The sequence below is a fragment of the Anopheles darlingi genome, chromosome X (genome assembly GCF_943734745.1).
Source record: "Anopheles darlingi chromosome X, idAnoDarlMG_H_01, whole genome shotgun sequence".
Classification (NCBI taxonomy): domain Eukaryota; kingdom Metazoa; phylum Arthropoda; class Insecta; order Diptera; family Culicidae; genus Anopheles; species Anopheles darlingi.
Genome location: NC_064873.1, coordinates 2,357,501 through 2,370,437, shown reverse-complemented (window position 1 = coordinate 2,370,437; position 12,937 = coordinate 2,357,501). Strand labels below are relative to the sequence as shown.

The 12,937-nt window shown below is 53.1% G+C and overlaps 2 protein-coding genes across 2 annotated transcripts; one reads left to right on the top strand and one right to left on the bottom strand.

Annotated features, from left to right (window-relative positions):
- Nucleotides 1-2,154: 2,154 nt before the first annotated feature.
- LOC125960041 (mediator of RNA polymerase II transcription subunit 8-like) lies at nt 2,155-3,380 on the top strand. The gene is made up of 2 exons (XM_049693196.1): nt 2,155-2,456; nt 2,579-3,380. The coding sequence occupies exons 1-2, from the start codon at nt 2,292-2,294 to the stop codon at nt 3,167-3,169; spliced, it is 756 nt and encodes a 251-aa protein (XP_049549153.1). The 5' UTR covers nt 2,155-2,291; the 3' UTR covers nt 3,170-3,380.
- A 62-nt stretch (nt 3,381-3,442) lies between these two features.
- Nucleotides 3,443-12,402, bottom strand: LOC125959952 (tyramine beta-hydroxylase). The gene is made up of 4 exons (XM_049693004.1): nt 12,269-12,402; nt 4,174-5,489; nt 3,904-4,091; nt 3,443-3,828 (listed from the first exon to the last, which is right to left on the bottom strand). The coding sequence occupies exons 1-4, from the start codon at nt 12,381-12,383 to the stop codon at nt 3,486-3,488; spliced, it is 1,962 nt and encodes a 653-aa protein (XP_049548961.1). The 5' UTR covers nt 12,384-12,402; the 3' UTR covers nt 3,443-3,485.
- Between the last annotated feature and the right edge of the window lie 535 nt (nt 12,403-12,937).

Sequence of the window (12,937 nt, the reverse complement as noted above, 5' to 3'; positions counted from 1 at the left end):
GCAGCAACGAAAATGATGCAAATTAACCAAAAATTAAGAATACTTAAGAACCATATACCATTAGGAGCAGTCGTTTGAAGAGAAGCAGATGGGGATGTGCCTACAAGGGCTCTAACATACCAATAATGCACAGCGCAGCGAGGACGAATGTAAACCAAACCTAAAACTTTTCAATAGCGAAAGTAATGGTAGACGTTAAGTGCAGGGCATGTGAATCTAGTTTCTTTCCTATCTGGCGTATCAGGTATTGAAAATAAGGCTGTAAGGGCTAGTTACAATAGAAAACAAGAAGCTAGATCAAGAGGAGTGCAAAGCTATGTTACAGCTAGACATGAACAACGATGACTAAACAGAGAGTGAAATCTATTTAAAATATGCCTCTTGATTGTATCAGGTGTACAACTTCGCTTTCAACTGTTGTCGTTTTGTTGAACACAAATTTAATTTTAGATGCGTTTACATGCAGAAATGTACCATCTCATTCGTTAAAGCAACACAATTTGTTCTAACCTTGCCTCGAATTCGATCAAACCAATAAGGTAGATCAACACATATAGCAGAAATGGTTTTGTTTTTTGTTTTTTTTGTACGTTTACTTAAACATTTTAGGTCATCCTTATTTTGAAGTGAGTGTTGATCTCGAAATTAAAACAGTTTTCAAACTATTTTCACACTCTTCATCAGAGCGGTAGAAAACAATATGCGCCACTGTATTTTTACCATTTAATTTGTGGCACCTTAAGCAATTGCGAGCGCTCGATAAACATCCGCCGCAGAATTCTTCATATTGAAGTAGCAACTCAGCTAATTGTTCTGATTGCATAATGGCACGGGGTTTGTTTTTTCGGGGCGAATGGCCCGATGCACACTGTACGTTGATGGATTTAGTTTTGCGATCGCTGCTTGATGTTTAAACAATTTGTAGGGAAACAGTTAGGGTAAAGTTGTACACCTGAAGGACATGCCGAGTGCGTAATAGCGACATTGAGATTTATATTTCAAAAGAAACCACACGCTGAGCGAGATAACGAACAAGGTTTGTTAGTTTTTGATTTATTTATTCTTAACCTATACGAACTAGGATTACGGTTATATAAAAAGAAGATACTATCGCAACAAAGGAGCAGGAAGCTTTAGTGAAGACAAAGGTATTGTTGAAAGAGAGATGCCACTGGCTATAGAATGTGGCTAGTGTAGTAGCGAAGTAGGGGAAAGCAGCTGATGATTGTTAACTAGAGAAAGGTGTCACCGAGGTCGGTTGGCCACTGCAACATCCGAAAGGGGCATTATGGGTTAGTTCCATGGATAAAAGACAACAGCGGGTGTCTGAAGAAAAACAACAACCCCAAAACATCATGAATAATAGGTCGAGAAATTCGCGCATTAGGATAGGCTATAAGCAAATAATTTATTTTATATTATTTACGAACATAAAATACTTGGAACCAAATTACCCGGAACCTTAGACGCGTTAGTCACTCGCCCGTTTTACCATACAAACGCAGTAAGTTAGCTACTTCAATCACGATAAAAGGGCGACTAGACGTGACATGTGCTGTGTGACTTCCCGGCCTCGGTTCGACAAGGAAATTCGTATCGTTTTCCATCCAGCCGCTGCCATAGAGCTGACTGGGAATCGATTCAACGATCCAACACGAACCATTAAGCAACAGTTAACCGGATTCGTCTTTCCTACCCCCTTTCTCTTCATCAAAAATATTTAACCAGAAAACTAAATTATTTTTGCGTTTTGAGTGACAGCGATAGTATTCGATATGGGTGCGCTCTAGCGCCGTGGCTAACTGCGTTTCCTTCTTATGTTTGGAATGAATAATACACAGAATCTGATCGAAGCTTTGCATTGTTGGATTTGAATGGTACACTTGTTGCGTCTGCGTGCGGTCATTGCGTTTTCCAACGGTGACTCCAATGTGCGATTTATTCCAGGCCCTGGTGGTTGCTGTCGGGCTCAGTAAAGCGTTGGCCGTTCCGCCCCAGGTCGGACCCGGTTATGGACCCAGGAGTGAAACTAGTGGGAATCGTTGAATTTGAATTGTAGTTCCTGAAAAAGCCGTAAACGATAACTGCGCCGAAAACGATAAGTTTCGCGAATGAAAACAAACGAGATTTTTTTTGACACAGGGTGCCACCAGCAGAAGGAAATCTCTGAAGGCCGGTTGAGGATGGTGTAATTTCCCTCGTCATTTGCGCTTTTTCCCGTGATTTACCCCTGTCGTGATAAAGAGTGATAAAGAATCTCTCCCCTCAAAAAGCACACGACTGACTGCATAATGCAGCGCGAGGAGAAACAACTGGAGATGCTGCTCGATGCAGCGATCAGCCGGCTGAACGAACTGAAGGTTTCCATCAGTACGATGATACACCGAGTGGAGACGGAATCGGAATCGATATACTGGCCAACGTTTCTGGACAACTTTGCGCTCATCTCGGGCCAGGTAAGGGCGAGTCAGGTCCATGTCAGGGCCTCCGGTTCGCGTAAGGGGGAACGATACCTGTATGAATGCTGTATAAAACCATTACGCCATTTCTCTCTTTTCGTCGTCTCGGGGTCCGCCAGCTGACGGGTTTGATGAAGCTACTGAGTGGTGAGATTGGGACGCCGCTACGGAATCTGGCTGTGCTGCCGCTGATGCTGTCACTGGAGCGGGACGAAACGCTGCTGCAGCTGACCGAGGGCCGCATACCGGTGTTTTCGCACGAGCTAGCCCCGGACTACCTGCGTACCAAGCCGGATCCTGGAGCCGAGAGCCGGCTGGCGGCACACGAGGCGAAGGCGAACAATCTCCTGCACGAAGCGGCCATCAAGCAGGCGGCCCAGTTCGCCAAGGTGATCGCCCACGTCTGGGACATACTCGGAAAGGCGAAAGAGGACTGGGAAAGCGAATCGTCGTCCCGGCCCGGCATTCAACAGACCAGCTCGATGGCGGACACGCAGGCCCTGGTGGCTGCTGTCGGTCTCGGTGCTGGGTTGGCCGTTCCGCCACAGGTCGGGCCCGGTATGGGCCCAGGAGGCATCATGATCCCGCCAAACATCCGCCAAAACTCGCCGCTCAGCGCAATCTCACCTTCCGGGGCGCCACTCGGCAAAATGCCGTCCGGCATCAAGACGAACATCAAGTCGGCCAACCAAATCCATCCCTACCGCTAGGGATACATCCTCCATATATATAAGTATATATATACACACACACACTAGTACATTGTTCCTTACATTAATTCATGCACCATGTAGTGCATAAATGAAGTGCCCCCCTTCATTCGGCTTTGTAAACACCCTTCACCCGCGGAATGTATAAAAAGCGACTTCAATAAACTGTACCTCCGTGGGAAAGCGGAAGGTACACAGGCGACACTGCAGCGACCGTAGAGGTTTTACACAGGATTGTTTATTGTGATTTGGCGAAACGAAACAATAGTGAGACTACTCGGCATGCGGGCACCGCGGGCTGACTGACCACGAGGCATTACTCCTTCAGCTTCTGCTCGGCGTACAGACACTCGCCAAAGCGATCGCAGTGGCCCTCGGCCAGCGGCTTAAACCAGGCCAACGACGCCGGTACCCGAGGGCAGCGTGGTACCTTCGTGGGGGTCGGCGGATGTGCGGTCGGTAGCCTGAACGGTGTGATCGGGGCACCCTCCCAGTCGAACCCTGGGAAACGGGTACCGTCCGAGCGGTTACACTGCATGCTCAGCGGTTCGGCCAGGTAAACGTCCAGCAGCTCGTTGGCGCGCGTTCGCGTCCAGTGGATCGCCCGATAGTTGTCCGAGCGGGCCCCACCCGGCACGATCCGCTCCTGCTTCTCCACCCTGAAAACCGACCGAAACCGAGAGTTAAGTGGGTGGTGTGTGGTAGGTGTTGCGTGTTTGCGGGGCTTGGCTTACTCGCGCATGTAAGCGAAGTAGTTGTAGAGTGACTTCTCCGAGATGGCACTCTTGCACAGTTCCAGCTCGGTCGCCGGATAGTAGTGGATATAGTTGACGCACATCTCGTCGCTGATCGAGAAACCACCGAGGGTGACCGTCTCATAACCACGCGTATCGTAGTAGCACGTCGTCACCAGCGCATCGCCCTGTGTAGCAAGTGTGTGTGTGTGTGGGTGTGTTTGCGCATGAGTGGACTATTGGACGTAGAACTCGCGTGGATTAGCTTACCGGTAGGACACGCGGTTTGTAGCGCAGCTGGCGTATCTCCTGGTAGTGGTGCGAGAAGAAATCGTCACGGTTCAGGTTCGGCAGCTCGGTGGCGCCCCGGAAGTGGCGCGTTAGGACGCGCACCCCCCGCAGATGGGTGTGCAGCTGGGAACCGAACACGACGACACCGTCGTCGGGCAGCGCCACCCTGGTGCATTCGGCGATGCAGTAACCGGTGAGCGGAAATGCGACCTGGCCCGGCGGTATCGCCATCTTGTCGGTGTACTCGAGCCCAAGCTCCATGATGGCGGCATCATGGCGGCGCAGTGCCGCCACCACGTTCAGCCGCATACCGGAGCTATCGATGTGACCGGCCACCTGCTCCGGATTGTTGAAGTGCACCTCGAGCCGGATGTACGGGTTGAAACCGGGCCCCCCGATCGGTAGACCGGTTTCGGGCGGGTACGTGAACGTACCGGCACCCATCGCCCACAGTGCCATCACCTTCGAACAGCGCTTACCGGCCGCCGGCATATCCCGGCAGTTGCCATTGTAGAGCGGCAGCGGATCGGAACCCGTCGTCACACACTGAAACACCTCCATGTGATGCACCAGCCCACCGGCACCCTGGTCGACGATCGGTTCGAACTGCACGATATGATGTTTGGCCGCCAGCAGCCACGGTTGGAGCCGCTGTATCCGGCACCAGTAGGTGGTCTCATCGGCCGGTACCGCCACCCGGTCCAGCCGGATTTCGACAGGCCGCACTGCGTTGGTAGTGCTGCTGGTGCTGCTGGTGCTGGTGGTTGTGGGCTGCTGCTGCCCCTGTTCCGGTACCCGGATCTGGTCAGCCCGGAGCAGCTGCACCGGCAGCGAGCCCCAATCGTGCCGGCTCACGTTCGGCATCAGCGTCCAGTTGGTGGCGAGATCGAGCAGCTCGTGGCTCCGGAACCACACCGCGTACATGGTGCCACCATGGAACGGTACGTCCTGCGGGTCGCACGTGTCGAACTTGCGCCGAAATGCGACGGAATTGTCGTCGACCCGCATCACCTCGCAGTGCTGCAGCGTATCGACGTACAGGCGCCCGAAATCGCGTGACGTGTACGCATCGTGCACCTGCTGGTATAGGCCGTGGCCATAGGAGAAGACGCACAGATCGGTCCGGGCTCGTTCACCGCGCACCGAGAAACCGATCGCGAACGTCCGGTATCGGCCACGGGCGAACGTGTTCTGCACGTGGAACAGCACCTCCCGCTTGTACCAGTCCATCATCCAGGTCAGCTTCAGCGTCCCGTGGTCTAGCAGCAGCGTGTGCAGCTGTGTGGTGGAGATGTCTGCACCAAACAGAGGGAAAGACGAAGGGAAAAGCGCTCTTAGAACCTTCTAGACACAACCTCTACAAGCTCTACGTCATCTTCGTCATTCTCTCTCTCTAACTCCTTTTTATTTCTCTCTTTCTCTCTCTCTATTTTATAGCAAAAAAACATAATCGGTGGATCGGTTATCGGCACTCCAGTGCCAGAATCGGAGTTTGCGTCAGAACGGCGCGAAGATAATGAATGTCTAAAACGTGACGTCCTTCTGTTTCATCATCATCATCATTATGCCCATTAACCCGCTTCCAGGAGACACTGGCATTGAGATCCTGGTGCTGAGTGCTTCGGAATGCAAGGCAGGGATCGTGAGGATCCCTCCGAGGCCCGAGATCCGAGGTCTCATCAATGTGGCCACAACAATCGTTGGAATGTTGAAGGAATTTAATTTCAGCACTTGGTGAGGTGACAAGGGAGTGGGGGGGGGGGGTAGTAGCCTAGGTGGAAGGAACGATGCAGAAAAGTTTGCAGCCCCCCCCCCCCCCTCCCAAACCCTTAATCCCATTATTTCCAAGTGCCGTTTGCTGCACGTGCGATGTGCGCCGATGTGTTTCTGTGTGTGTGTGTGTGTGTGTGCGACGTACGAACGGCTAAGAATTTTATTTTCATGTTCCAAAACATTCTTTCCACCGCCGTCACCGCCTCACCGCTACCTTTCATCCCTCTCTCTCTCTGCCTTCCTTCCCTCGCCGATAACGTCATCCAGCATCCACCTCCACGATCCACCAGCCGATGACAACAGAAACGGAGGGGAGAGGGGGTGGGATGGGGTGCGGGTGTACGATGACGAAGCTGCTGCTGGTGCTGATGAGGTGGAGGGTCGAGAACGAAAAAAAAAAATCGGAAGAAAAATGTCTTCGTACGAGCTTTTGACGATGATAACAAAATATGACATTACGTCACCCTCTCTCTCTCTCTCTCTCTCTCTCTCTCCATCCGGTTGCCGTACCGTGCAGAGCATGAGAAAGGGAAGTTCATTAAAGGTGCTTAGGATGATGGTGCTGATGTTTCACACTAGGGGCCTTCCTCCCATTCCTCCCCGCTTTGTGCTGTCCAGCAGTAGCAGCAGCAGCGTTGACTTCGTGGTGGAATGCTACCCAGCTAGTGGTTGGCACGAACACACACACGCGCGCACGTGCACCCTGCTCGGCACGCAACGAGATTCAAGAACGTTCCATGGCGCCAGGACATGGCGGTTCCTGGGAACCCGGGGAATGAACTGTACCGAACCGAGCACACCACCGCAAGAGACTCCGTCGCAAGCTACAAATAGCTTGCCTTCGGGGGGTTGGGGATGGCAAAGGAGGTGGTGATGAAGCCCCCCTCCCTCCATTCCCAGAAGGTGTTTGAATATTCATAGACATACTTTACCCGGGCCCGGGCCCGGGCCGAGAGCCCATCAAGCAAAGGCTTAACTTTTTCCCCCCCACCCCAACCACTACTACTTCCTCCATCCTTCCCGGATGGATCACGGCAACATCGGTAGCACCCCTTCTGCTTCTGTTCCTCCCGAGGTTCCCGGGGACGCGCGGCCCGTCGTCGCCGGATTTGCTTGATGAATCCCCTTGATGATGGCCCCGGTGTGTTCCGGTGTACCGCTCGGTGCCCATCCCCCACCCCGCACCCCCCTCCACCCTGGACAAAACATGTGCAAAAAGTAGTAGCGTAGTGGCGGGCAGCGGCCGAGCCAAAACAACGGACAACGACGACGCCGACGACGATGACGGTCAAAGACAAGACAGGACAAGACAAGGCAATGCCCCCACCCTCCCACCGAAGGATAGATACGACACACAGGATAACATCAGTTGTAAAAAAAAACCGAAGCGCAAAAGTCATTCCACCAGCGTTATTTGCAACAAAACTGCAGCCGGTGTGCTGGTGTCCTCGTTCGCGGAGAGAGAGAGAGAGAGAGACAGATGAAAAGGGGATGGATGGGGATGGGGTTGGAACCACCCCGGGGGGGGGGGCAGCGGATCTCATGACTTATGAATAGAGACGCCCCAGGTGTGCGACGAGACCCCGGCAACGTTCTATTGCCTTATGACACGCCAGTGCACAATGTAGCAGCCAAGACAACACCCCCCCCCTCTCTTCCACCCTTCTGTTACATCCTCATCCTTGCCATTCGGGAGCAGGGAATTAATATGCCGGAGCGTGGCTCTTCCTCCCGTGAGGGATAGAGAGCGAGAGAGAGAGAGAAAGATAGCTGACTGGCTGGCTGTTTTGGGCGTTCGGCGGTTTGAGACAATTCAAGCGACGCCACGGCTACCACCACCAACTCCCGTGAGACAACTGGTGAGGATTGTCCGCCCTCGCCTTCGTCGCCTCACCTTCGTTCTGCCAATGTTGTCATCGTCGTCGTCGTCGTCGTCGTCGGTGTCCTTATATGCTTTAATTAACTGGTCCCTTTCAACTGATTTCGCGCGCGCGCGTGCGACACTCAGCTGTTCATCTTGGAGCTGAGGGGAGAGGGGTGGTTGGATTTGAATTTGTAACTAAGAGCCACAAAAGGGTTACGCTGAGTGGTAAGTGCCTTTCCGGTCTCGAGGGTGGTGCTCTCCTGTTTGTCGAGTGTTGACGAAGACGACGAGGACGAGGACGACGACGACAACCACTCTTTGATAATCCTGACAGGCGGCAATACCACGCGTCCCCATGTTTTTACCAACCGCACGGTGTTTTCCGCATCATCTTCTTGATCGTCGTCGTCGTTTGAGGACGGCTTGAGGTAATCGATCTGCCGACAGGCAGTTAGTTAGATGTTGTTGGTGCGGAAAATTGGAGTGCTTGCGGTTTGAAAGCTCGCGGGGCCACGGGCACACGCAACGTTTCTTTTGTGTCTCACAGAAAGAGAAACAGAGAGAGATAGAGAGAGCACGGAAAGAAGGAAGGGTACAGTAGGTACAAAGCGGCATCAAAGCGCATTCCGATACCAATTTGCCAGCTAGATGCCGGGTGTAGTAGGTTGCAAACAGCTTCAGTTCCAGTTAAACGCCGTCCGCTGTTATCGTCCTCGTCGTCGTCGCGGTCGTCGTCCTGGCTACTACCTGAGCTTCGTTGCACGGAGAGAAGCCCTTCAGGGGGCTGCCAGTCGCTGGCTGGGTTTTGCTAGGGTGTTCTGCCCCCTGCGCAATTTAACAAGCCACCCTCCTCCCTCCCTCAGGTTACATCTTGTTTGTTTGTTTGTTAGAGCGTTTGACGAACTCTCGAACCTCGAAACTGATTCCCGAAAATTTGGGCTTCCTACCTTGGGTCGGTAGAATCCGAATGCGAATTCGAGATTGCGTGATCGCCGACGATTCAGGCAACACACACACACACAACGACAAAGACACATTGGCTCGGGGCTCGCTGGAATAGCTGGGACATTTTACACCAAAAATATTTACTGGTGAGCATTTCACCCAAAATCCCTTTCTCGAATCTCGACACTGCCTGTTGAGGTGTTCGGAGCTTCTCGACGTCAGCTTTAAAGTGCGGGGCCACTTGTTAGGGGCAACAAACGGACCGTGGCAGCCCCGCGCCCACAGTAGTGGGTAATAGTAATAACAGCCGATAACACATAGGCTCGTAAAAAGCAGAAGAGCCACGCCGACTGCTCGTAATTGGAAACGCTCGTCGTTTTTGATCGTCCGCAATGGCCACCCACTCCGGTTTTGTGTCAACAAACCCCCCCCCCCCCCCCCGGGGCCACCATCCGAGGGCAAGGCATCCGCAAATCTCCCCATTCCCCCCGGGGGGGCGATGTTTTGCGGCTGCTAAAACGCGCTAATTTGGCGAAACGCGCTGTGGCGGCGACAGCTTCTCCTTCTTTATTTTTGTTTTTGTGAGCTGAAAGTAAAGAAGAGACCACACGCCACTACTTCGGCTGGCTGGCTGGTTGGCAACCGCTTACCACTGATTGCTGGTTGCCAGCGAGATAATCGAATCTTGCTTCGGACTCTCTCTCTCTATCGCTTCGGACGACCTGGCAATCGCTGGTCCGCGCTTCCAGGCCATCCATTCCGGTCCGGTGCCAGGTCGATGAAGCGATTTAATCAATCAATTTTTGATTTCGGACAGTAATTCGATTCCAGCAGCAGCGAGGCTATAGCTGCTGAAACCATCCAATCTCCTTCTCCTTCCAATCGCCGGAAACTGGTTGCTGGTCGAGGCAAGTTCGCGCGATGAAGATTCCGAGTCTCGGAGGCTAGGAAGTTTCGAAGATGCAAGCAGCAGCAGCAGCAGCAGCAGCAGCAGTAGCAGCAAGAGGATAAGTAGGAGTATCCGGATCGATGCGTTGTCGCTGATGCCCCCCCCGGGGGGGCCCGGCTGTGCATAGGACAAACTTGTCCCCCCAGGACCACTTTACCACTTTAGCACCAACCGAGCAGCACTTGGCTCTCTCTCTCTCTCTCGGTCCCTGTCTCGGTTGCTATGGCTTCCCCTCCAGAGCTAAAGCCCTGGAGCGGCGCCAGCTTGAGCCAGCGCAGCGCTTCTGCTGCTGAAAAAGTTTGCCGTTCTGCACACACACACACACACACACGCACCGACAAACACCACCGGGTGTGAAGTCCTACTGCGTGTATGTGTTGAACGAAACTCTATACTCGCTGCTGTTGCTGATGCTGCGTGCAGATACAACATGATTCTTTGGGGTATCCTCCTGCTGTTGATCCTTGCACGTGTTGTGGAATGTGTGCAGAGGTATAGAAGGGAAAGTGGGGGGGAAGCATCAGAGTAATGCAATTAAAAACAGGTTGTCCTGTGACATTCGGGGCGCTTCGACCATGGACATGTTCAGGCCAATCATTTTGGCAATTTCAAAGTAACCACTGAACACGGCCAAGATCCTAAACTAAACGGAGCAGAAAAGGAGGAAAGGACAGGGCAACATTGGGGTCAGAAAAATCCACGCAACTCACATCGGAAATCATCACAAAAATGTTGCCGCGTGTGTATTTGCACACGCGAGTGCGTGAAAATCGGCACCGGAAATGAGGAACGGAAATTCCAGAATTCCAGGTCCCCGGATGTGTCGGTCGTGTGGTCTCTTCTTTACTTTCTTCGGTCGAGTTGCCTGGTCATCGATATCAGACCGCGAAACCTTGGGATTATTCGCACAATCCCAAAAAAAAACTTCAAAGTTCATTCGACGACGATAAATGAATGGTACATCAACATGGACGAAGATTGATACGAATTGTATTGTGCCGTAGCGTGGTAGACGAGGGCAGGAGGGAGTAGAGAATAAGGAAGGAGCTTTTAGTAGATAAGCTGTAGAAATTAGAATCAAACGCGGGGCACTTCTTTCTACATCACAAGGACGTAAACCCGCTATGTGTCGGCTATTCTTCGTTCTAAAACCTCTACAGCCAGAAAGAAATTGAACGCCACTCGAACGCACGTGTCACGTTTGGAGTAAGTGACACTAGTGGCATCGCTACTGTGGATAACTCTTTCGCTGCCCTTGGTAAAGGAAGGAGCAGGACTAAAGCAGTCTCCTGTATAGGTATGGCTACAGGGGGAAGCGATACCTGTTTGCGCCTCGCTGTGCGTCTCGCTTTTCCTCACCCTCAGAGGTTTGAACCAGAGGAGCGCGTACGGGCTCGGTAACTCCCGGGGGTACCATCGGTCAGCCAGCCCGTACCGCCCTCCCTTTCCTCTCTCTCTCTTTTCTTCCTTTCCTTTTGCTCCTCCTCTCTGCCACTTCTCTGCAACATCGAAGAGGCGTTCGTGGATTTTGTGGTCACAAGGAAAAAAGGGAGGAATTCGACGGTGACTGCGACTCGGACTGGGTCGCAGATCCGGATATCCGGTGACCGGTGAACCCCGCTCCTCTATATGGGCATCGATCGATTGAATCAGTGTGCGCGTTTTCCAACGGTCGTCGTCCTCCGATGCCTTTCGATTCGATTCGATCAAAAGTCAAAAGCCAGCCAGCCAGCACAGTCCGTTTCCGTGTGTGTGCGTGCGTTTTGAGGTGTATTACGGGGACTCCTGGGGATCAGCTGGCTGGAACCCCAAGGCGGATGTGTCCCAACGGGTTGATTGTGGCCGTGGCACGCAATCGCAATCGTTGCGCTCTGGTCGGCAGCGGTCGCACGGTCACGGTTGATAGTAAGTCCCGCCGTATGAAGGATTGGAGACGGCTGCTGCTGTGGATTCTGAGGAGAGGGTGGGGGTTAAGGAAAAGGAAGGGTGAGTGCTTAAGGGGGGTTTTCGCCCCGGATGGTCGCTTGATTGTTATTAATTCCCCGGCCCCGATCGCCGGCACCACCCTGAGCAGCGCACCCAGGAGAAGGATGTCCTTTTGGATTGGAACTTGCCCGCCGCCGGCTCTCTAATCTCCGGGTCGAGAGAAATTCGAAATTACCCATTAACCCCGGGGCGGCTGAGGGCTGAGGAGCCTGCACCTGCCGGTGTCCGGTGACACCTCAGGGCATCTCAGACCATCTCAAGGCTCAGGAGCTGCGAGCTGAGCTGACATCCCTTTTCGGTCTCTCGGTCGCTAAATTTGATTCGAACCTTCCTCCCTCTCAAAAATTGACCACTAATGCAACCTTCCCCCACATTCTACCATCCCCCCCCACACACACACACACGCACGCTCGAGGAGACACGCTGTGCCGTCGTCGTTGTCATCAGCGTATATCTTCATAGCGCCTGCAGAGTATGCAACAGAGACGGACTCGCACGCGCCACCGTAACCACCATGCGTCGCCGTAACGGTTTCCGTCGGTGTTTCAAAAACTCACTGTAGGTCGTTCCGGGACGCACGCAGGTAAGCAGCATCGCCAGCAGCAGACACAGACCGATTCGCCGGTACGGGCTGCTACCGACTGTTGCTGCCGTCGTCGTCATCGTCGCCATCGTCAACAGCAGCAGTGTCCGGATGGCAAACGACACACACACACACACACAGAAAGTCCGGATGCCCCGGACTGCGTGTCCGTCCGGGTCCGGGTGGTTTTACGGGAAATTCCGCGCCGACGAAACACACGACGCGTCGTCGACGCGTTTCTCGAGTAGAGAGACAGAGAGACAGAGAGAGAGATAGTTTGCAGAGCAGCAGCGTTCTGTACGGTCTAGCGGTAGGAGCACGACTGAACCATGCCGGGCGCCTTCCGGTACGATTTCATCTCCTGCGCCGGCTCCGTGCCTAACGCCTAACGCCATGCCGTCGCTTCCGTCGCTTCCGTTTGTTTCCGAAGCCCCCCCCGGGGGGTAACGCACCGTAACGCTAACATCGTGTGCATCCGTTACGTTACGCGTTAGTGGCGCAACGGCAGAGGCAGCGATCGACCAGCTGTTGATAGGTGATTGTATGTGTGTGTGTGTCTGTGCGTGTGTGTGTGTTCTGTTTGTTTTGATGTTTTGGGAGGTAGATGCGTGCTGCGGTTCGATAATGAGACTGCTCAAGGCAT